A 24,628-nucleotide genomic window follows, 5' to 3' on the forward strand; every position below is an offset into this window, starting at 1 on the left:
CACTTTGGAATCACCATGATGGAATCCAGTCCTTGTACAGCAGAGAATCATTTCTATCAGTATGGACTAAGGAACCATTCTGATATAGCGTGCAATAATGTGGATTGTATATACAGCATTCTTCACTTAAAGGTTGTGAAGATAGGCAAAGAAACACAAGTGTTCTCACAAGTTTAAATAACTTTATTTTTAACATTTCACAAGGATGAAGGTCTTCGTAAAAAAACCAAAAACACAATGGGATTAAGTACCAAGAGTAACAAGGCAGAATATAAATATACATTCAAATACTTCAACATTAAGCACTGAGCAAATGTTTGCACAAGGGGAAATATCCCTCACAATGTACCACACTTTTCACAAAATCCAGCATTTCGATGTCAGGATTGCGTAAGTCACATATATCAATTAGAAGGCACAGATTGCAAGGTATCCTTGCTGTGTATTGCCCAAATTTCATCATAATGTATACAACTGAGCAGACCTTTATATGAAGAATGGTCAGCAGATTTGGGCCCAGTGAGAATACTCCCTCTTGCATGTGGCACATTGTGTTGCCAGCTGCAGCCCCGTGGTCCCTGGAGATTTTAGGACAGGTTAGAAACTAGAAGATTTTCACCATCTGCTGGAAGCTGGTCCTGTACTATTTCTATTAAAACGGTCAACACTATTTGTTACTAGATCCATTCCTACTGAATATGTATTAAACACAAATGTCCACTGTACTTTGGGACCATAAAACCATCAGGAATAAACATTTTCTAGTACACAGTAAAACTGTATTTCAATAAAATACTTGTTCCCAAAAGCATGATCCTGTGTGCTTATGGCTCCAGCAGGAGCCAAAAGACATGAAGCCTCTTAAAATAAAGTTTTTAAAAAGCAATTTGGTTCTTTTAAATGAGATATACTAGCTTTAAAAAGATGCCCAAGCGTCTAGATGCTGGTTTTACACGCCAGAAGTTTGCCTTTACAGACTTTATGGTCCAGCTATTATGGAGCCACAGATATGTGAAAACCCCACCGGCCCTGGAGATTTTAGATACGGTAGACAACAGTTCCTCCCCTTTCAATCACCTGAATTCATTGACCTAGTTGAGGCAAGGTGACAGCATCAGCCAGAGGATTTCATCAAGAGAATTAGCACTATGCAAGAAGATCGACAAATCTATTCAACAAGCACCACATTCCATGTAGGGCAACAGGAACATGGAGTCCAAGCTCACAGTCCAAGTCTTATATTCAAACCTTACAGTATTAATTTTTCTACCAACCTCCAAACTATGTACTTAGGGCTCTCATTGCATAAATATTGCCATGTCAAATGAGGAATAAACTAGAGGAACCACTTAGCTGTTCCTATTCTTTGGTGTTTGCAAATGAGATTGCACAGTATCAAGAGCAATTAAGAGTGCACCATTGAGAAAAAGTCAAGATGTATGGGTGATATCGGATCATGTCATACTAAGAGCAGGCCCACAACAATCAAGAGTCCTTAGTCATTGATTACAAGAGGTCTACTCCCATGTATGACTTGCTTAGAATCAACCCCTCTTTGATTACCTGAGAAGTTTATAATCCAGTGTTGTGACTGAATACAAAGGGAGGGCTGAAGAGATATTCAGTGCCAAGCTCATCCCTCTTGAAAGTGCATAGGCAGAAAATGAAGAATGACTACAGTCAAAAGCATGAAAATTAATCCGTCCACGTCTTCAGACATCACTTTGATTGCTGTTGGGCTGCCTGCATTTGTAGCTCAAATTTTCAACAAAATATTTTTTTTGATCACAGTTGATCTGACTGGAAGCCAAAAGTGCATATACAAGCTTACGCTTGCAAAAAGCCATGCTTAACCTTATAGTTGCTATCTTCAAATAGTTCAATTTCCCATACAATGGTCAATGTGGATTTCACCCCAAATGCCTAGTGATGGTGGATGTATTGTTTTATTAGGAAACCTACAAAAGTTAATCCTTTGGAAACTTTAAACTCATATACTGGGCTAGTGCCCCATCCAGAGTAAGGGACCACGATGTAAAGGTACCCTTTAAAAATTAAGGGGCAGATGGAGATACTGAAATTAAGAATTCAATCTTCAACCCAGGAATAAGATCCATAAAAAATAAAATCAGAAAAAGTCTCCAGTTTTTTTAGTCTGCAGCAGAAATCATATTGCAGTAATTCTGACTATTCACATCTTCCAACAATTTATGCAGCAGCATAAACAGAATCTTTTGTAACTGAAGAAAGTGTCGTCTGTCTACAGAAACTGTTCTATCATACAGATACAGAAACTGGAACCAAAAGAGGCACAGTGAGACATTGCACACATACAGCTTTGTGCTAAGCCTCTCTTATGGGGTTGAGAATCATGTGGTCATCCAGATACCTCTGGGCTCCCAATGGCCATCCTTGAGGAGGATGGGAGTCGAGTCCAAGCACATTGGGAGGGCCAGATTCCCTATGCCTGCCCTACTTATTCCTCCTAGTTGGTTTCAGCTACAAGGCAATGCATTCAAAAGCTGCTCAATGTAGTCTTGCAGCTCCCGCACCTGCTGATCTCGCTTTGCAATGACATCTTTCAGCTTCAAGACCAGCTGGATCAGCTCGCTGTGTGTCAGCTGGCCATAAGCATAGGCGGGATCTGAAGGAAGATCATATTTCTTTAGGAAGGAAGCATGAACAGGTTAAAGTCATTTTGATATCAAGAACTGTTGCAAAGATGGCGTCAAAGGATCAGAAAGAAACTATAGAAACCTTTGGTTTCAGGGATTACTGGGGAATCCCAGGAATGATTTCAGAGCAAAGAGGTACCATATTTTTCGTCCTATAGGGCGCACCGGCCCATAGGACGCACCTCGTTTTTTTTTGGGGGGGGGGGGAATGAATTTTAAAAAATTATTCCCCGCCCCCGCCGCGGCTGCCGCCCCAAGCCTTGCGCACACCTGCCCGAAGCACGGGGCACCCTCCGGAGGGCTTCCCGTGCTTTAGGCGACAGGCTGCCACCCCAAGCCTCGCACGCTCGGCGGGACCTCCTGCCGGGTGCGCAAGGCTTGCGGACACTCGCCGGGGCTGCAGGCTGCTGCCCACAAGCCTTGTGAGCTCACGGGAACTCCCACCGGGCTTGCAACGCTTACGGATAGCTTCCTGAAGCCTGGAGAGCGAGAGGGGTCGGTGCGCACCGATGCCTCTCGCTCTCCAGGCTTCAGCGAAAGCCTGCATTCGCCCCATAGGACGCACCCAGATTTCCCCTTCATTTTTAGAGGGGGGAAAGTGCGTCCTATGGGGCGAAAAATACGGTAACCTGTCTAAGCATCTTAAAAGCTACTGAAGATTCACAAAAAACTAGAATTTCAGGATTTGCCAGTAAGTACTTTTATGGCATGCAGACAAATGTGCACACAAGGTTTCTGTACACCTGCCTTCAACTATTTCTTCCCAGTAATAAACATGGAAAAGTGAAGATAAGACCCTCCTCATAACATGCAAAAAGTACTAAATAAATACAAAGCAGCAGCAGTAGTGGTTGTTTCAGTTAAGTGATAATAATTCAGGTTCTGTGCTCAAACACCAAACAGATCATTTGCAATATTAGTTGGAGGCACTAAATCACTAAACCTTGCTTATCTGAAAACAAAAATCCCTTTCAGGCCAAAGTCCTTTGGTGAATATAGCAAGTTTTGAGCCTGGGGAATTCATACCCACTCACAGATCTAAACTTGTGTCAGTAAAAGGCTCAGAAAATTGCCCAGATGGGTAGGATAGCAGGGGCAGGGGGAATCGTACAACTAGAAAACTTGAACACATTTCTGTCTCCAAACGACTATACCCCTTTGCAGTTTGTCTAATCCCGCCAATAAATTTACAAGCTTCCTAACTCAGGGCACAGACCACCCAATTAGGTTTTAAAATATAGTATGTCTTAAATTACCTCTATATCGGCTTCATTTTGGTTACCCAAGATCTTTGATGTTATGCTCTGGTTTTTTGCAGATGATTCGCTTGTTGTAGTATGCGTTGGTTTCATAGGATGAAGTCTGAAAGAAGCACACACAATTAGTTCAGGCAATCCTATAGTACTTTGTACCTGAACAATTTTGTGCAGTTCTCCTTTTGGTCTGAAGGGTTAAACCACAGAGCCTAGGACTTGCCAATCAGGTCAGTGGTTCGAATCCCCGCGACAGGGTGAGCTCCCGGGGCTCACTCCCTGCTCCTGCCAACCTAGCAGTTCGAAAACACACAGTGTAAGTAGATAAATAGGTACCCTTCCGGCGGGAAGGTAAATGGCATTTCCGTGCGCTGCTCTGGTTTCGCCAGAAGCGGCTTAGTCATGCTGGCCACATGACCTGGAAGCTGTACGCCGGCTCCCTTGGCCAAAAAAGTGAGATGAGCACCGCAACCCCAGAGTCGGCCACAACTGGACCTAATGGTCAGGGGTCCCTTTACCTTTACTTTTAGTCTTGCATGAAGCACTGCATGCACGCATGTTCCTGCTTTGGCTTCTAAAAAGAATAAAGTACATTTTCCTCTTCTACATACCTCTATTAGTGCAAGTTTAGATTTTATATTTACTGTTAAAACAGAAGATTTATTCTGCCCTCCTCTCTACACTTCAAGACTGATTAAGAAGCTCTCAAATGAAAAGTTTTACTTACCTATTTATTTATTTATATCCCTTCAAGGACCAGATGTTTAGCAAGTGTGAAAAATAGAGTTTTCAACAAAGTTTATTGCAAAAGTTTGCCTTGATTTCTTTTTTAGTTAAATTACACCCGTGGAACACTTCAGAAATCTAGGTAACACAAAACCTGTGCCGCAGTAAATTGCACTGCACTTATGATCACAACTAACACCGCTTTTAAAAAAAGTTAAGCATTTATCCAACTGCTGCTTTCACTTATTTTGGCAGGACATGAAAACTATATTTAGTATTTTAACAGGACAGTGGGTTTAAAAAATAAAGTAAAATTAAAGGTATAATATGAAGTGCTGATTCCTGTTTATGATACCTTTATTGTCATGTTACAACAATGTGAAAATAGAGTCTGATTACTGCCGAAGCAAAACAAACCTTTGCTCAGTTTTATTCCTTCATTGACACTGCTACAAGAAATAGATACAGATCAACAGGGAAAGATTTTCACCTGTCCATAGGACACAAAATCCCTTACTGCGTTAAAAAGGGGAGGGAAGAATCAAAGCCATGCACAGTATAGCACTTGAGCCTTTATCTTTGCTCCCCCCCCCAATTCCTCTCACCTGAGCTTAGCAGGATGTGTTTCAGTCTGCCTTTCACCAGTCGCCTTTTTATTTGCTGTCAGCTCTCCCCCCTCAATGGAGGACCGTAACTCTGTGGAACCATCTCCACTCCTGGACAAATCTCCAGAAACTGCATTCTTTTCAGTACCCTGGGAATAATCACCTAGCTGCTCATCATCTGAACCCACTTCTGGAATAACAGAAAGGGTGGTGGGTTTGAAGTGAAGCTTGTACCGTCTGTATAAATAAAGAACAGCAAAGGTTCAGCATCAGGGGCTTAAATATTTCCTACCCACCCTTTTCCCACAAGGCCTCAGGGTGTGTTACGTATAAAATAGTTAATTTTCAGTTCAAGCTAAACAGAGTCAGGTTCTCCATGTAAGCAAAATGCCAGATAGGTCTGTAGACTGATATTAGTGGCATTTAGCCAGCAAAGTCCATTTTCGAAAAAGAAAAGAAAAAGTAAAGGGGAAGAGGAAGAGAAGAGAAGAAATAGCCTATTTTAAAAGGAGAACATGCTGTTATGAAATAATTTATCCATATTACCACATGAGTCTCAGAAATAGTTACTTTGGAAGCATCATGCAAAGATTTCTAAAATGCTAAGGACGTCACTCCTGGAACAGGGGGCCTTTACAGATCTGTGATAAGAAACTGGTAGCCGGCATGCTACCAGTATGTTGGGCATGTTCCCAAGATGTCTAGAAAAAGTTTGTTTTCTCATCCAAGTGAATATTCACAGACATACTAACACAGGCATAGGCAAACAGCCCTCCAGATGTTTTGGGAATACAACTCCCATCATCCCTCACCACTGGTCCTGTTAGCTAGGAATGATGGGAGCTGTCAGCCGAAAACATCTAGAGAGCCGTTTGCCTATGCCTGCACTAACAGAAGATATAATTACAGCTACCTCGCATCTTATGCAGTGGTTACATTCCTGGCCATTGCACATAAAAGCAAAATCGCGTAGAGCCAGGAACCCTCAGAACCAGGTGTCTCGCTTACCTGGTTCTCAGCAGGCAGCACGAGGGCTCTAGCATGCTGCTCTGTAATGTTTCCTCCACTCTCCATTTGTTTGTTTGTTCTGCTCCACCCCACCCCCCGGCCCAAATCAGCAATCACGTAGGTAAAATAAGCATTGCGAGTTACCTATATTTCTATTTCACCTTTTCTGTCACAGGACCTCAAAGCTAGATTAAGTGTGTCATGTGTCACATATTTACAGACTTTTGTCTAGAGCTTCATGGTTCTCAGTTAAGTCCTTGGAAGTGTGCTTCAATAAAGGGGATTACATTCTCTGCTAGACATCATTCCATCCTGGAGGCAGAAGAGGGACTGGCTCGCTCTCTTTGCCCTCCCCTCGCAAGAAAGTGGATCATCTTTGTTCTGAAGGCAGCATGCATTGTCATTTCTCTCCTTTCAAGAAGGCTAGAGACAGAAACCCTACAAATTACCGTATTTTTCGCACTATAACACGCACCAGACCATAACGCGCACATAGTTTTTAGAGGAGGAAAACAAGAAAAAAAATATTCTAAACGAAATAGTAGATATATGATTTTTGTGTGTTCATGCTGTGGCCACAGACATGTGATCTGACAGTGAGTTTGGAGTAGCCCAATGCAAAAATCCTGAGGATCCATGTGGATCCATGCTTTGTAACCACGGAGAAGGGAAGGAAGGGGAACTATGGATCCTCTGCTCACGACTGCAGCAGATCCCCCCCCCGCCCACCGCCGTCACCCGCAGGCATTCGCTCCATAACACGCACAGACATTTCCCCTTACTTTCTAGGAGGAAAAAAGTGAGTGTTTTGGTGCATAAAATACGGTACCTGCAGAGTTACTAATCAACTGAAACCTACACAGGGCATGCCTGCCCTATCAGGAGGAAAGTTCTTACTCAGCCTGTAAATATTTTCTATGATGTGATGGGATGATTAGCTGCTTGTGCGTAAAATCGTGCTCCCTCAGAGTTTGTGCCACTCCACAAACCTCTGTGTGTGACAGAGCTCCTCAAACATGTCTGCCCTAGTCACTCGTAGATTCCGACAGTGGTTGTTTGCGGAAGCGCTTCCAGCAAAGAAGCTCCTTAACGGAAACGCGTCTTCTGGACTCACGACGTGGCAGCTTCCGGCGAAGAATGGGTCTCCCTATGGGAGCTTCTGACACCTCCCCGCTGTTCTCGCTGGACGTGTCCCTGATCCCTCCCTCTTCCCTGCTAGTTCCTGCTTTAGCTGCTGCGTCTCTCTCCGCATTCATGAGACCTTCCTCCAGAGACCCATCTCTCCCCCTGCTGGTCCCTGCTTTCGCTGCTGACTCCCTCCCAACCTCTGTGAGCCCTTCCACCACCTGTCCCTCCGATGGCAGTTCCCTGACATATGACATACAATGAAAACCACTGGGTAGCAATAGCCTTAAAGCATGTCAAGATCTCAAAATTCATTTCTCAAGACTAACCTTGGCCTGACGCGTTTGGTCTGAGATGGTTTCACAGAAGCTGAGTTTTTTTCTGGCTTCTCTTCTGCTGAGATGTTTTCATTAAAAGGGTTCAAGGATGCCTTTGTGATTCGGAGGTCCGCAGTGCTGCTCTTATCTGAGCTATGACCTCTTCTGTGACCCTCATTTGTGGAGGGTTCTGAAAAGAAAGAAATCAGCATCAGAATAGTGAAAGCACAAGTCCCAATACTACTGAAAATACTAATACCTAATCCAGCCCTAGATCAACTGATGGCTCTTAACAACAGCAGTACACTGAGACCCACCTGCATCCCACTCATTTACAACTATTAGGCACAATCATGAAGACACTTCACAGCTTCCAAGCACTGTCTTTAAATAATACAAGAAGTCCAGCTTTAACTATTATGAAGAAATGGCACATTTTACTACTTAGCACACTTTGTAAACTACACAACTGTTAAAACATATGAGAAATATATTCTCTTTTCAATAGACAATACTTACTCTCTGAAACAGGAGTTAAAGTGTCATCATCACTATCACTCCATCGCGATGAAAAGTCACTGGGATTAAGTCGAACTCTCTCTGTAACCGGTTGGAGAGAAGGTAACACAGACATGGACTGAGAGAGGTTGCTTTTCTGTAAACCACGTTTGGAGAATAAGGTCTTGAACTTTGATTTTTTCTTTTCTTTCTCATTTGACTCTTCCTCACTGTCAGCCGGAGAATGACTAATGCTAGGAACCATAGCTGAAGCTGTGTCTGGCAATCCATTGCCTCGTTTCCCCTTTAGCTTGTCTTTCAGTTTGCCAAATGGTCTCCGTGACTTATCTTTCATGGGCAGATCAAACATGCTGGCTGTCATGTTGCTCCTCATGAATTGGATATCCACCTCAATCTCACCTCTCTCTTTTTCCTTCTTTCCTGGTTTGGAGTGATGCCTGTACCATCTGTACAAATAAAGAACAGCAAAGGTTCAGCATCAGGGGCTTAAATATTTCCTACCCACCCTTTTCCCACAAGGTCTCAGATTCTGTTACGTATAAAATAGTTAATTTTCAGTTCAAGATAAACAGAGTCAGGTTCTCCATGTAAGCAAAATGCCAGATAGGTCTGTAGACTGATATTAGTGGCATTTAGCCAGCAATTTCAATAAAGGGGATTACAATCATGTAATAATTATAAGCAAACAAAACAAGTGTTTCTCCAGAATTGCTTTCTGGGGCCTCCCCCCAGAGGATCAATGAGAACCATGCCAGAAAACGGTTAATTTTGTACTGTAAATTTATCCATTGTTCAGGGCAATGGGTTCCCCCAAATATTCATATAATTTTGCAGGAAGACACAGGAAAGGCTCTGCTACTAAGCCGAGTCCCATGATCGCTTAACAGCTCCACCTAACCTGTGCTGTTATGCTCTGGTATCATGCAATATTAGCAGGCCTTACTAGTTCATGAGTTATGGTAGAACAGCTCCACAGCATGACCTTGCCCATTGCCAAACAGCTACCTCTCCATTTAAGGTTATGCCATGAAGACATCTGCATAAAAGGTATCAACAGTCAGAGGAACTCTGTAGAATAGACTGTTTCTGCACTAAAACCCAAGATGCAAGCCATCTTAGTGTGTCTAACCTTCTTACTCCCTGAAAGGCACCACATGAACCAAGACAAATTCTGCCGAACAGTCTTGAACGGAGCGGGATACAGCAGAGGATACAGAGCTAGAAAGAGAGAAAATGAGAAAGTCATTACCAGGAAAGTTTTAGAACAGAAACAGCAGCTTATGTACAAAAGCATGCAATTTCTCCCAAAATATGGGAGAATTTTCCCACATTTCTCAAATATTTTCCGACAATATTTTGTTTTAAAATAATGCATGTGTTGCAGCACACTTCTTAGAAAAAGGAATTCTTGCTAAAGACTCTCCTCCCTGCAAGGGAGGGGAGGGGTTGTGGTCGGAGCCCGAGCCCCGGCTAGCAGGGGGCGTGGCCCCCTGCTACCCACTCACCTGGCTGGCGCTCACGCCCCCTCGGTGGCCTTCCAACCAGGTGCCACTGAGGGGGCGTGTTCAGCAGCATTTTGCTGCAGCGCCAGCCTTCTCCGGCCTCATTCTTCCTTCTTTCGCCCCTCGCATTAACCTTAAAAAAAAAAAAAAAGGTGTTTACATTTTCTGCCCCCCCCCCCATTTCAGATCCTGCAGTGTGGGTGTGCTTGAGTGCTTGGTTTTGCCTCCCTGTTGGAGCCCCGCTCCGGCTTGGGGTGCGTGTTAGGAACGGACATCAAGGGGTTCGTGAGTTACGTTCGTGTGTTTGTGTGTGCGCGCGTACGTACTTCTGGGTTCCAGTCTTTGGTATTTTTGGGTCGTGATTCTGGTATCTGGTGTGGTTGTTGGTGTCCCTGATTTTGCTGTGGCCTCCATCTTTCTTTGTCCTTCCAGCTTGCAAGTTATTGCTTCATCACACACCTTTATCTGTTTGTGGGTCTTTGATTGGGTCCCCTGGTTGGCCTAGTCTCAATTCTTCTGTGTTTTCTAGCCCCTGTACCTCTTCCTTCCCCTCCTTTTGTTGTTGAAAGGGTGTTTGCTTATTTCCTGGGCTGCCTGGGGGCCCTGTTGGGGTTGCCATAGGAACGCCTCTGCTGTTGCCTCTTAAAGAACAGCTATTGTTGTCGGCTAGCTCTTCTGTTGCCGCAGAAACGCCATTGTTGCTGCTGGTCAGCAGGAGATTTTAAATACTAACGAGCGATAGTTAAGCCTATTATTCCCCAGAGGCACATTTTCAGAGGTTTTGTTGCAGCTTATCTGCAGCAACCTATAGTACCTTGGCCGGCAGAAGATTGCTCAGCTATTGTTCTTTTGTTCTATTGTTCTTATTGTCTTTGGAAGTGAACCTGGCAGCAGTCTTGGCAATATTAATTGGAGTTTAGTGGGAGCGGCTTTTCCCCTAGCTGCTGCCCTCACCTGGTTCACACACAAAAGGGGAGTTGTAGACAATACGGTGGTTACCAGCCCACTGAGCCATTGCCTGCTGGCAGCACAGGCAAATTCATAGAATAAATTTATTTATTGGCAATAATAATCAGAAGGCTTGGATAAACTGAGAATTTATTGGCTTGTTTTAATTTGGTTATTTAGCGCAACCTGTACTGGGAAATATTAAGGAGGCTAAATAGTAAGAGAGGACAAATAAGAAATTAATAAATAAATAAATAGAAAGCTATATTATAAACAGATATATAGGTATAGTTAATAAATACATAATAAATAAATAAATAAATAGTTAATAAATTAATTAGTTTGATATATACACAATAATAATAATAACAACAACATATATATATATAAATAAATAAAAAAATAAAATAAAATAAATAAATAAAAAATTTTTAAAAAAATTTCTTTTCCTTCTTTAATTAATTAATTAATTAATACACATACACTCACACATACACACACACACACTAGCAAATACCGTTGCATTTGTAGTGTACAAGGCACACCTTATGGCTTCTAAGAGGAAGCGCGCGCCTGTGGCCACACGTAGTTCAGCAGAGAGCGCATCACGGGGACGACAGGGCAGGGGTAATAATACAAAGCCTCCCGTCTCCCACTTCCTAAACGCTTTTAGATCTTTTATAGATGAATACGAACAACGCTTTCCCGGACGCGAACCCCAGCCCCCCCTCTTCCCCTGATGTCATCCCGGATACCCAGGAGTTCCCAGAGAGTTCTCAATCTTCCCAATGGGATGAACTGCCGAGTACATCGTCCGCCCTCTTTAATGATACACAACCGGTGCGGACTAGGTCCCAGTCACGGGCTGCGGCATCCGGGTCTCGGGCACGGGGGGGAAAAGCCACCTCTAAGTCTATTCTCAATAACAATTCTGCTGCCCCTAGCTTTTCTAATCGTGCACAGGACAAGCGGCCCAGGGTCCAGTCGCCCGATTCTGCGGCTTCGTCGGCGGCTGAAGACGCGCAACAGGAGGAGGGCGCCAGCGCTGCAGCGCCACTGGAGAAGCCTTCGGGAAAGAGGCGCGAAAAGAAGAAGCATGTATGTCGGAAGAGCAGGTCTCGGAGGGAGGACTCTGATGATGATACAGGTACTTCTTCTTCGGAGTATGACAGTGACGCGTCCCTAGGTTCCTATTGGGGGAGGGGCGAGGAAGTATCTGGTCTTCCGGATTGGGCACTGTCGAGGAGGGCCAATAGCCATCGTAAAAAGTTTGGGGGGACCCAGGAGTGGAAGGATGGGGCTCTGGTAAAAGATGCCACCACATCCACCTACTCAACCTCAGATGTGATTCCGGGTGATCACCTATCTCCTAAACTACGAGCAAAAATTTTAAATGGTGAGTTTGTTGACATGTTTAAATTAGTGCCCCCAGCAGAGGAGTTAGGTAGGGGTGAAAAGAGGCCCTCGCATGGTAAGAGAAAGAGCAAGTACCCTTCTGTGCCTAGGACATTTGAAAATTGGCTTGATGGTTTTCAAGCCTTTATGGGGACAATAGTCGCTGCTTACCCCAAGCGGGCGGTTCACCTTGTTGCCTACCTTTCACATATTCGCACGGCCTGCGCCCTTTCGGGGGAGGCAGCGGCCATAAGCTATGACAAGAAATTCAGAAGGAAGGCGTCCAGGATCCCGTTAGCACGTTGGGATCAGATTGAGAATGGAATATGGTCCGTGGCTGTCGGTCCGTACGTGGAAAAGAGGCCAGTCGACTCATATCGGTCGGCCAGAGGTGACCAAAGGAAGGATTTTAAGCGTCGGGTGTGCTGGGAGTACAACAAAGGGTTTTGCCAAAGGCCATCTTGTAAATTCACACATGAATGCGAAAGATGCGCCGGGGGTCACCCTGTTACATCCTGCTTAAAAGGGGGAAAGCAGCCCTTTCGTGGAGGCCGGGGGTTCCATCATCCCAGTTCCAGGGGGGCCCCCGCAGCAGGGAACAGACGGTGAGGTAGTCTTGGAATTGGCCTTTTCCCCTATCAAACTTGTCCCCCTTTGCAACCTTCTGTCTCTTTACCCGGATAGGAATGCAGCTTCCTACCTCAGGGAAGGTTTTACCGGTGGGTTTCGTATTCCCATAGCGGGTTCTTTAATTGCAAAAGATTCACCCAATCAAAAATCAGTTAGAGAAAGACCGGAAGTGGCTGAAAGAAAGATAGCAAAAGAGGTCAGAGCGGGCAGGGTTGCAGGCCCTTTCGATAGTCCCCCCATACCTAATTTGCACATATCTCCACTAGGCATTGTGCCTAAAAAGACCCCCGGTGAATTTAGGCTCATTCACAATCTGTCCTTTCCAAAGGGCGGCTCGGTTAACGATGCCATCCCGCCCGAGTTATGCACAGTTAAATACGCCACCTTCGATCAGGCAGTTAAGTTGATCCGCAGTTTCGGCCCCGGGGCGTTGTTGGCAAAGTGTGATATCGAATCGGCCTTCCGCCTCTTGCCAGTACATCCCGCCGATTTCCGGCTGCTGGGTTTTAAATTTCAGGGAAAATACTATGTTGACAGGGCCATGCCAATGGGCTGCGCTGTAGCCTGTTCGGCATTCGAAGCCTTCAGCACGTTTTTAGACTGGGCCCTACGTTTCAGGGCAAACACCATTGGGGTCACACATTACCTGGACGGAGGGACCAGCCACGCGCTTAACTTACCTTGGCATTGAGCTGGATACAGTCATCCCGCTTACCTGCGGAAAAGATCGAAGCCCTTAAACAACTAATTCAGGACACTCTTAAGCTTAGGAAGATCACCCTTAGGCAAATTCAGTCTTTATTGGGCCACTTTAACTTCGCGTGCAGGGTGGTGTCCCCCGGACGCCCCTTCTGCGCTCGCCTCGCCAGATTATCAGTTGGTTTGAAACACCCCCTTCACAGGGTTCGCCTCCCCAAGTCGGTCAAAGCGGATCTCAAGGTCTGGACAGCCTTTTTGGGGAAATATAACGGGGTTTCTCTTTGGCAGGATGTCTTGAATCTGTCATCTGACTTTCAGGTTCAATCGGACGCAGCAGGGTCTTTAGGTTTTGGTCTGTACTTCAAAGGGCGCTGGTGCGCGCAACGCTGGCCCTCAGCATGGCAGGGCCAAGCCATCACGCGGGACCTCACCTTTCTCGAGTTCTTTCCGATAGTAGTGGCCGTGCACATCTGGACGGAGGAGTTTCGGGATCACCGAGTGTGCTTCAGGACCGACAACCTGGCGGTGGTGAACATTCTTGCCAGGCAGTCATCCCGGTCTGCGAGGGTCTCCTCTCTCCTGCGGGCGTTCGTCCTCCGCTGCCTTGAGTACAATATTGTATTTTCAGCCAAATTCGTACCCGGAGCCAATAACGACATAGCCGACGCCTTGTCTCGATTCCAGATTCCTCGTTTCCGGTCGCTCGCACCTGGAGCACAACTGTTGCCCGAACCCTTTCCGGAGTACCTGTGGAACGTTGGAGACGCAAAGTGATACAGGGAGTATTAGCGTCCGTGGCTCCTTCCACACTCAGGTCCTATAAGAAGGCCTGGTGTGATTTCCTGGGTTTCAGGTTTGGGTTGTCTGGGCTGTCGCATAACACCCCCCCCCCACTACTGACGACGTCCTGCAGTACCTGTCCCATCTGGATGATCTCGGGCGCGCTACAAAAACTTTAAAGATCCACGTAGCAGCCATCAGCTTCTTTTCAAAGGCAACGTTTGCGCATGATCCATGTAGCGATTTTCTGATCCGTGGAGCCATTGAGGGTTGGGGCAGGTTGCAACCGCCTAGGACCGCTGGCCGTAAGCCGATTTCCTACGGATTGTTGTCTCAGATTCGGGTAAAACTCAGGACAATTTGTTGGTCCAAGTTTGAGGCACGGCTCTTTTCTGCGGCTTACGCTATAGCCTTTTTTGGTGCACTCAGAGTTGGTGAGGTGGTGTGTGAAGCCAGCGCGCGGGGTTTAATTCGCGGCCTCCTGTGTGAGGACGTACAGCTATCCGAATCTGCTGTGTCTGTACTTGTGCGTCAGTCCAAGACCGACCAGGCTGGCAAGGGTGTCCTGCTCAAGCTCACGGCGTCGGCCCAGCAGGGCCCATGTCCGGTAAAGGACACGAGGCGGTATCTCCGCCTTAGGCCAGCCGTCCCGGGGCCGTTTCTGATACATGAGGATGGGTCGCCCCTGTTGAGGTATCAATTCACTAGAGTAATGCGCAAGGCTATTGAGGCTTGTGGCCTACCCCCCCATGAGTACGCTGCACATTCGTTCAGGATAGGGGCCGCCACCACGGCCGCGCACCTGGGGTTACCGGCTGAAAGGATTAAAGAGCTGGGCCGGTGGAAATCCAATGTTTATAGGTCATATATTCGCAACCCTGTGCCTACTCCTTAGTTTGCTTACCCTTCCTTTTGTTCTATCTTTATCCCCAGCTATGCCCCGAAGAAGTATGTGGATTTGTGGCCACAGTATAGTCCATTGGGCCCGCGTGCGAGCGGTGAGCTGCGGCCTGGCACCCAACCTTGGTTTGCCACGTGATGTCCGAGTTTCCTGGTTTTCGAGAAGAGGCATGCGTTGGGAAGAACTGATGCCTTTGCTGTGTGAGAAAATAGCCAAGCTTGGCTCTCCCGACATCCTGGTGATTCATTTAGGGGAGAATGACCTTGTCAACAGGAGGAGTGTGGACTTGTTGTCAAGCATAAAAAGAGACTTGAATGCATTCGCTGCCTTGTGTCCCGGAACGACAATATTCTGGTCCTCCTTCTTGAAAAGAACTGTGTGGCGCGGTGCGCAGAACTGTATGGCCATTGAAAGAACCAGGAAACTCGTAAATCGGGCGGTAGCCCGTTGGGTGCGCTTTATGGATGGCCGAGTGATTTATCATGACCGTATCCGGATTAGCGACAAAGCTTTATACCGGGATGACGGTGTCCATCTTTCGGATCTGGGGAATGATTTTTGGTTAGCTAGTGTCATTAAAAACATCTGGGATTGGTTGCAGCTTTGAGGGTATTGGCGGCGAGCCTTTGGCTCGGGGTGGCGGTTAGGCATTGGAATAATGTGTTGCGCTGTGTGGAAGTGCTAGGTGTGGCCATCGCCTATGCCTTCAATTTTTAGGGGTATTCCGTTAAAGGAATCTGGGGGTCGTGTATTCCGTCCGATGCCTGCTTGGCGGGAGGCCTTGGCACGACCCTCGGTGACAGCAGGGGTGAGCCTATAGTCGGATTAGCATCGACAGGCTCCACCTACTGGTGAAGAACCCACTTGTTTCGATCCAATGCCTAAGCCAATACCTTTTCAATTGCTGTAACCAATAAAGTTGTGGCCTTTTTCTAGCCCATTAACCTTATATCACGTGTCCATGTGTCTTCATTTCACTTCACCGGGGTAGGGCCCTCGAACCACAACCAAGATTTAAGGAGAAGACAAAGATGCCAACGTTTAGGGGATTCACGATTGGGAGATGGACCCTAGTTTAGGAGGCCCTATAAAGGAATTAACTAAATTTGTATCGGCTACTCGCCTTGACAACTTAATGGAACTTCCATGTTCACAAGCATTAATACCACTGAATATCAGTTGCCAAGGCAGCAAACTAAGGAAGAACTGTCAGTTCCACACCCTGCATCCATGTTTCCTGGATGCATTGAGATAACCGCTATCCAAAGCTGGATACAAATTATTTTATTTAATAGATGTTTATTCTTCCCTTTAGCTAAAAGTAGGTTGTTAGGGAAGTTTACAACAATTGAATAAAATTAAGTATGCCAACTACTGTGATCCAGCAGGACTCTGCTCAGGAAAGGCATCAACAGGATACTTTACAAGTTCTTCAAAGCTTGCTTGATTGTTTAATAGCCCACCTTCTTCTCCAATGAGCTCAAGATGGCATACGTGATTCTACCCCTCCTCATTTAATCCCCATAACAACCCTATGTTAGACTGAGAGCCAAGGTCAGTCAGTGAGCTTCATGGCTGAGCGGTCACTTGAACCCTGGTCTCCTAGGTCCTAGTCTGACACTAACCTTTACACCACACCAACTCTTTATATTATGCTGTAGCACATTATACTGCTGTTTATTTCAAGTTTTAATAAAGTGTTTTTAAAAGTTTGATCCCGCCTCTGCTTGCAATGTTTGCTTATTGCATTTTTGCCCCACCCTTACTTCAAATAACTATGTGTGAGTGACATACATAGTTCTCATTTCCCCATCCCATTTCATTCTCACAACAACCCTTGTGATCGATTAGACTGAGTGTGACTCGCCCGTGGTCTCCCAGTAAACTCTATGGACAACGGTGGAATCTTTACTAAAAGTGGCATTTTTAATCCATGATCCATCGTGTTAAGAGCTTAGCTTTTGCTGCTGTCAGATAAACAGCTGAGATGAATAATTCTCATGCAGCATGCTGTTTGACACCTGTTTGGACATGTGGACCTTGAGCCTCTGACATACACAGGTAAATTGCCTCTAAACCTGGAAATGCCATTTAGTCAGCAGGAAGTCAACATCTTCAAACAGAACTATAGAGTAGTAAGGGACCTTGGATGTCATCTAGTCCAATGCCCAACGGATTCAGTGCAGGAATCTTGCAAATACACAGCTTCCTAAGCAAATGGACATCTAGCCATAGCTTAGAAACCTTCATAGGAGGAGATCCCACCACTTCCCAAGGCAGTCTGATCCGTCTTTGAACTACTCATACACTTAAGAAGTTTCTCCTAACGTAAAGTCAAAACCATCTTATTTAAATGTTTTCAGTCATTGCATTTACCGTATTTTTCTCTCTATAAGACGCACCAGGCCACAAGACGCACCTAGTTTTTGGAGGAGGAAAACAAGAAAAAAAATATTCTGAATCTCAGAAGCCAGAGCAGCAAGAGGGATCACTGTGCAGTGAAAGCAGCAATCCCTCTTGCTGTTCTGGCTTCTGGGATAGCTGCGCAGCCTGCATTCGCTTCATAAGACGCACACACATTTACCCTTACTTTTTAGGAGGGGAAAAGTGAGTCTTATAGAGCAAAAAATATGGTACATCTGTCATCTGGAGTAACATAGAACAAATCTGCTCCACCTTTTGCATCACAGTCTTTCAGTTACCGTATTTTTCGCTCTATAAGACGCACCAGACCACAAGACGCACCTAGTTTTTGGAAGAGGAAAACAAGAAAAAAAATATTCTGAATCTCAGAAGCCAGAACAGCAAGAGGGATCGCTGCGCAGTGAAAGCAGCAATCCCTCTTGCTGTTCTGGCTTCTGGGATAACTGCGCAGCCTGCATTCGCTCCATAAGACAAACACACATTTCCCCTTACTTTTTAGGAGGGAAAAAGTGAGTCTTATAGAGCAAAAAATACAGTATTTGAGAACTATTCTCCTGTCTCCTCTTAACCTTTCCTTCTCCAAGCTAACCATGCCCAGCTTTTTCAACTGTTCCTCATCGGACTAAGTATCCAGACTCCTCACCATCTTTGGAATATGCTATAGTTCAGGGGTGCACAACCTCCGGCTCACAGACCAAACGTGACCCACCAGTCCCATTTGCCCACAAGGCCAATCTGGAGAAGCCACGCTCACCTGCCCAATAAGGGATGCCATTAAAGTAGGCTCCCATTCAACCATCGCTCCTGCTGTCCAAGCTGCAGCTCATTGAAGGCTTGCAAAAGGCTTTGAAAGCAATTCCGTGAAGCTCCTTTTGATCTCTGACATAAGAGACGGAAAGGAGGGATGCAGGGAGGCTTACAAGGCATAACACTGCCAAAGCCTCTTGCACTCTGGAACCCCAACATGGAACCCTACACAATTTATGTTGGCAGGTAGTCAAGGCAACCCACTTGCCAACATTTTGATGTCACAATGGCAGAATGTGATTTACTTGCTAGTTGCCCCACCCACACGTCAAAGTTTCCCCCCCCCCCCCAGCCAGAAAGATTCCTCCTCTAGTTTGTCTATCTCCTCCTTAAAATGCAGCAACTGGAACTGGACAAAGTAATGAACCCGACGAATCCTACACTGACCACAACACTCTGGCATATTTCCTCTCTCCCTTTGAAGTTAAAGCATGCCCTTATCCGCATTTCTTCAGAAGTCCTGCTATGACTCCCTAAATAAAGAAGGAGCAAAAATCAGATGCAACGGGTCATATTTAGGAGGCCTCTCTGGGCAGCGCCTGGCACCAGCCCCCTCCCTCCCTCCCTGCATGCGCCCCGCGCCCCAGCAGGTAGACTGCCCCTGGCAGCGGGAGCTCCACGGGAGGCCCCTCGCTCGCTCTCCCCTCACCGTGTGCATGTAGGGACAAAAATTAACTAAGCAGCTCCATTAATCAGAGTGACTGACTCACCACCTATCTAGTGACACGGGCATCATGTTCAGGAACCACCATAACATGTTCTATAAAGAGATGCTTGCAAAGCCACAACTTTTTCTTCTGGATCTAGGTTTAAAGCATGCATGTCTGAAACAACTTGCAATTAGATTTTTACACTTCTCTTCCACTCTCTCATGCCTAACTATGAGGACCATAAGTAGACCAGACAAACACTCATTCAAGTCAAACGCCAACTCAAAGAGGTATTTGTTGCTCAGGCTGGCTGACTGCCTCCACCCAACCCTTCAAGAGTGGATACTACTTCTCACCCAGCGATACGCATGGAAGCCTGCCAATCTTTACACCAAAAGTTGTCCTAAACAGCATGCAAACCACTGCAATGTGGCCACTTCCTATACCTCTTGTCAGAGTTGAAGGAAAATAATCAACCTCGCCAACTAGTTACTAGTGGTCCCTACCAGTAACCAAAGTTATCCAAGCCACCCAAACCTGTCTTTAATTATTACCACAGCAGGGTGGAAGGAGCCATGCCTGAAGGATGCGGGAGATTCTTAGTGGGACAGGAGAGCTGGGGGGGGGGGCAGGGGGCGGGAATCACATCTGGCAACCAATGAATCCCTTTGCTTCAGACAGTACATAGGTAGACAAGTCTAAAAAGCCCAGGACACAAATTTTCACAATCCTCTAGTGGTTATGATGGCATGGTATTTAGCATTAACTTTGGAAGTGTATACTCTATTCTTACCAAACTAAGCCTCCTAGAGATAATATGTATCAGAAGGCTATTGCTTGCAAGCCTGTCTGAATCACTTGCAGCTTCGAGTTCACAGGCACGCTTGAGCCTTGCTAAACATCTCCTTTTCTTCTAGAGTCCGGATAGACTGCTCTATCTCACTGTCTAAAATGGGCTCATCCCCAGTGATAGCAGAATCTTCAAGGCTTAGCTGAGGAGTTCGTAGCCTCTTTGCGGTGTTCAAGACGCAGGGTGGGAGCAAAGGTTTCCGCTTGCTGAACTTCTGCTTCTCTCCTGAAAGGGAGGCCTCTTCTACTGTTGCCGCGCTCTCATCGATTAGCTGCAGTGGTGCAGCTGCTGAGTCTTCTAGGTCACGGTCTTCCGTAGTATCCACGATGCGGAAGGCAGCCTGAAGAAGCACACGGCGGTGCCGCAGAAGGTCACCGATGTACTTTGCCACACTCCGACGGTCCACTTTCAGCACTCGCAACCAGCCCAGCTGAGAAGCCATTTGCAGGAGGATGTTATGCAGCTCCCTCAGTCTCTGGTGGGCTGGCCGGGGAGCCTCCATGCCAGCAAGCTTACAGAACTGAGAAAGGGTGCAAGTGAGGCGATCGACAGGCCGGAGAGACTGCCAAGCCAGGAAGGCTGCTGCTGTCACTAGGGGGATGGGGTGCCGGCCGGTCACCAGCCACGTGTCGCTGGCAAGTTCCACCATCTGGATAGTCCTTGCCACCAGCTGCTCCTTTTCTTCCACAAACGTAGTCGGGACGCTGGGTGAATTCTGGAAAATCTTGAAGCTGGAAAGATGAAAATCAAACAAGCCATTTAGATAGACTGCTTTGGGTTGGGAGATGTGGCAGGATGGAGAAGACAAATAGGTGAAAGAGGGACATGAGCAAAACGAAACATTCTGTGAAAGGACAAAGGGCAGAAGGCCCTGCATTTTCCAAGGACACCAAAAAGGCAAGCTGAGCAACTTGAATCAAAAAGTCAAGCATCTTCCATTAACCAGCACTATTTGGACAGGGCTGAATTTACACTCTTCCTAACTTGTGCTCAAGAAAATTCTGTTTGTTGGCTTCTTGCCCTTAATAATAATAGGAAGGATTTCCAAGCAATTACGGGATTGGTAGCAGGAGCAGAATTCACAATTCTGAGAATTATTTGTTTAAAAAAGGAAGTTTGCTGCCCCTGTGGCTAAAGAGAAAAGCCTGGACCTGCCTGAAGTGCCTCAGATGAAATCTCAGAAATCAGGGAGTTGGAGTATACATGCACATATGAAAATACCCATTTCTTCCATGATGGAGGCACACAGCACACACAGGGTTCCTACATCGAAGCACTGACTACACCGATCCCTGCTGAACTTTAAGAAGCTTGCTGTTTCAGCAGCCTTCCAATCAATATACCACACAGTCCGTATGATGCTTGTAAATTCTGTCTCTGAAATATGGAAATTGCACACCAACTTTGAGAAGTATTGTCAAGGAAAGGGCATAAGAACTTCAACATACCTGTTGAGGTGGGTTTTCACCATATCCATCAAGCTGAGAGTAGGCACATCCAGTGCCAGTTCCTTCAGGAAGCGTAGATAGGTCTTTGCAAACAACTCCTTGTCTCCATAGAGTAGCAGGCAGACTGTGCCCATGGTCAGGGGCCAGTTGTGCTGGCGGAAGGTCACAAAGACGCAACAGCCCACAAGCATCTCCTTCTTCTCCAATCTGACTAAACTGAAGCAGGGACGTTTGATTGCCTGCTGGTAATAGGACACGGCTGTATCTTCAAACAGAGAAGGAAGCCGCAGAACTTTGCAGAGATCCCGAACACCTTTGACTCCTGTGGGGGAAAATACCACAGCAGTACTTAAGAAATGTTTCCACATACACATTTATCAGTGACAAATCTAACCGCAGGGTAGGTCTCTGCCTGTATGAAGCTGCCCATATACTAAGATAATCTGTGGAGGCTCTGTTTCACATGCTCCCACTTTTAGAGGATAGATGGGTGGCAATCATGGATAACATATTTTCAATTGTGGTAGTGTAACTGGAGTGTCCAAACCAAGCCTACTTTGGCTTTTTTTGGATATTATGGAGAACTTTTTCAAATGAAAGTCTTTGGGGGCTCTAATTGAGAATGGCTGTTAGTATTGCTGTTTCAACTTCATATTTAATTTTGATTTGGCTTTTAGTTATGTACTGATTTTTATTTTTTGCAGCTGTACACACAATTATAATGGCCATTTAATGGTAATGGAAACAGACTGGTCCATGGTTAACCAGTCTGTCAATGATTCAGGTGGGATTTGATCAGGCAATCAAACTGAACTGTGGACTCTATGTACCTCTAAAACTCTAAAATAGGTTGTTTTGATGTTGGTCCCACAGCAAATAGATAAGACTGTTTTAAAAATGCAAATTTCTCTTTGCTTTTAGAAAGTGAAACAATGCAGCTCTTGTGGATGACAGGCACATTAATTTCCACAAAGCATCAACAGAGTAATGCAGAATACGTACCTCGCTGTACACAACGGCTCGTTTGCTCATTCTGACCAGTACTCCGTGAATATGTGACTTCTATGAGATAAAAACACAGATATCAGCCAAACTTTGGTCCAAGCTCTCAAACATGCACCCATTTTTAAACTGTTGAATGGTGTAGGGCCTGTCTATATTTGAGAACTGCTTGCAAGTCGTCTCAAATCCTATGTCTTTGTAAGATACAAAGAGTTTTGAGCTATTTTGCTATTCTTAGCCTCACCTTGTAAATGTTCTTCATCAGCATATGTGGTTGTGAGAAGCCCTTCAGTCAGAATGAAGCCACAGTCTGCGCACACCAGCTGGTTCTGAGCATAATGAGAGTCCTCTACAATTTCCAAGGAGTCACAGTCTGGACACTTCTCTTGGCTCGACATCTTAGCAGCCTGAAAGCATAAATCAGGTCCACAGTTGGTCACTGATATTTTGGTATTATTTAATTACTTCCATGTATTATATTTACCGTATATCCCACCTGTCCTTTGAAGAGCTCAAGGTGGTATAATGGTTCTCTCGCCACCCAATTTTTATTCTCACAACAACTCTGTGAAATTAGTTGTTTGTATTACTACTACTGGGACGCGGATGGCGCTGTGGGTTAAGCCACATAGCCTAGGACTTGCCAATCAGAAGGTCGGCGGTTCGAATCCCCGTGACGAGGTGAGCTCCCGTTGCTCGGTCCCTGCTTCTGCCCACCTAGCAGTTCGAAAGCACGTCAAAGTGCAAGTAGATAAATAGGTACCACTCCGGCGGCAAGGTAAACGGCATTTCTGTGCGCTGCTCTGGTTTGCCAGAGGCGGCTTGGTCATGCTGGCCACATGACTCGGAAGCTGTACGCCGGCTCCCTTGGCCAATAAAGCAAGATGAGCACCGCAACCCCAGAGTCGCTCACGACTGGACCTAATGGTCAGGGGTCCCTTTACCTTTATTACTACTACTACTACTACTACTGCTACTACTATTATTATTATTAATTGAGTTTATATACCATCCTATACCCAGGGCTTTCAGGGCGGTTTAAAGAACAGTATCAACCTAACCAGTTAGAATTGCCCACAGAATTGTTGATTTTTTTATCATTTACTAAGTATTAAAGTATATCAAATTCTATTCAAAAACCACAGTCACTGCCGGGATGTTAGAAGACATAATAAGAGAAAAAGTATGGAGAAGATAGAAAAACAAAGTCTTTTTATTTCCCTCAAAATCAAGGTGTCTCCTAGCTTGAAGGCCTACCATACTCTCACATTTGAAAAGTATCATCATAAAATCAGTCTGAGAATTCTACAGTACAGCGTTACATTTCTGAAAAGAGCTACAAAGACTACCAGAGATTTGTGGGGGCTCTGTCTTCAGTTCTGATATGCAGAATGCAGCTTTGATTAGGAGGGGAAGGAAACGCTCTCAAAGTACTCAGCTCAAATTACACAGGGCCTGATCCTGTCTTGTCATTGGAAACTACTGTATTTAAAGGCTCTTGGTGGGGGTGGGGTATCACAGTTTGTCCAAAACCGGAGGGAGCCTGGATGTGGGGCTAGTGGTTTTTCCTCTCGCATTTGAAGCATCACCAGCCTGGTGGCCTGGCAAGACTTGCCCCACAGCCGTTCGCTAAACAAGTGCTTCATAATTTTAAAAAAGGGCACGGAGACAAAGTTGTTGTGGAAAGCTCCTCCTTTGTTTTTCCAGAGGCTCCTAAAGGCAAGTGAATAATGCCAGGGCAACCTGGAGTGCGGGAAAGGGGAAGAGATGTGAACTGCTGGCTGGTTAGGGGACACAGAAAAAAGAGGGGGAAACTGACTTGTGTGATTTCGATAATGGTGATGTAAAAATTGGGGTTTGGCTTTTGCTTCCCAACTCCCCATAGGAATCTGAGTCCCCTAAGTCCATGATGGGCCAGAGAAGAATGGATGGAGGCAGAATCCAGTGGAAAACAAGGCAGATGTTTATTTTTCTGTTGCAACAGAGTCCCCTCCCCTCCTTCCAAGGAGAGAGAGACCCTCAACAAAAGTGTGCAGGAACCTTTAAAGACTTTTGACATTGCCCAATCCCCTTAGCCAAAGACCACCCCAAAATCATCATACATATATCATTGGAGGCGGTCTACAGCGGAAACCCTGTAGCAGAGTCCCCTAAGTCCATGATGGGCCAGAGAAGAATGGATGGAGGCAGAATCCAGTGGAAAACAAGGCAGATGTTTATTTTTCTGTTGCAACAGAGTCCCCTCCCCTGCTTCCAAGGAGGGGAGAGACCCTCAACAAAAGTGTGCAGGAACCTTGACCTTGCCCAACCCCCTAAGCCAAAGACCACCCCAAAATCATCATACATATATCACTGGAGGCGGTC

General features: G+C 45.7%; 1 protein-coding gene across 3 annotated transcripts; it reads right to left on the reverse strand.

Moving 5' to 3' along the window:
• Positions 1–5,290: 5,290 nt before the first annotated feature.
• Positions 5,291–23,122, reverse strand: LOC309519500 (transcription factor IIIB 50 kDa subunit-like). 3 transcript variants are annotated; one of them, XM_082200570.1, is made up of 8 exons: positions 22,509–23,122; positions 22,265–22,324; positions 21,263–21,584; positions 19,758–20,545; positions 9,358–9,446; positions 8,628–8,674; positions 7,722–7,899; positions 5,291–5,496 (listed from the first exon to the last, which is right to left on the reverse strand). In XM_082200570.1, exons 1-4 carry the CDS (start codon positions 22,660–22,662, stop codon positions 19,837–19,839), a joined length of 1,245 nt encoding a protein of 414 aa, XP_082056696.1. In that variant the 5' UTR covers positions 22,663–23,122; the 3' UTR covers positions 5,291–5,496; positions 7,722–7,899; positions 8,628–8,674; positions 9,358–9,446; positions 19,758–19,836. The 3 variants fall into 3 exon arrangements, with proteins under 3 accessions (XP_082056696.1, XP_082056697.1, XP_082056695.1); XM_082200569.1 differs by lacking the exons at positions 5,291–5,496; positions 7,722–7,899 and having other exon boundaries at positions 8,482–8,674; XM_082200571.1 differs by lacking the exons at positions 5,291–5,496; positions 7,722–7,899; positions 9,358–9,446 and having other exon boundaries at positions 8,477–8,674.
• Between the last annotated feature and the right edge of the window lie 1,506 nt (positions 23,123–24,628).

This window comes from Podarcis vaucheri (assembly GCF_965113315.1).
Source record: "Podarcis vaucheri genome assembly, chromosome: 15".
In the NCBI taxonomy this organism is placed as follows: Eukaryota; Metazoa; Chordata; class Lepidosauria; order Squamata; family Lacertidae; genus Podarcis; species Podarcis vaucheri.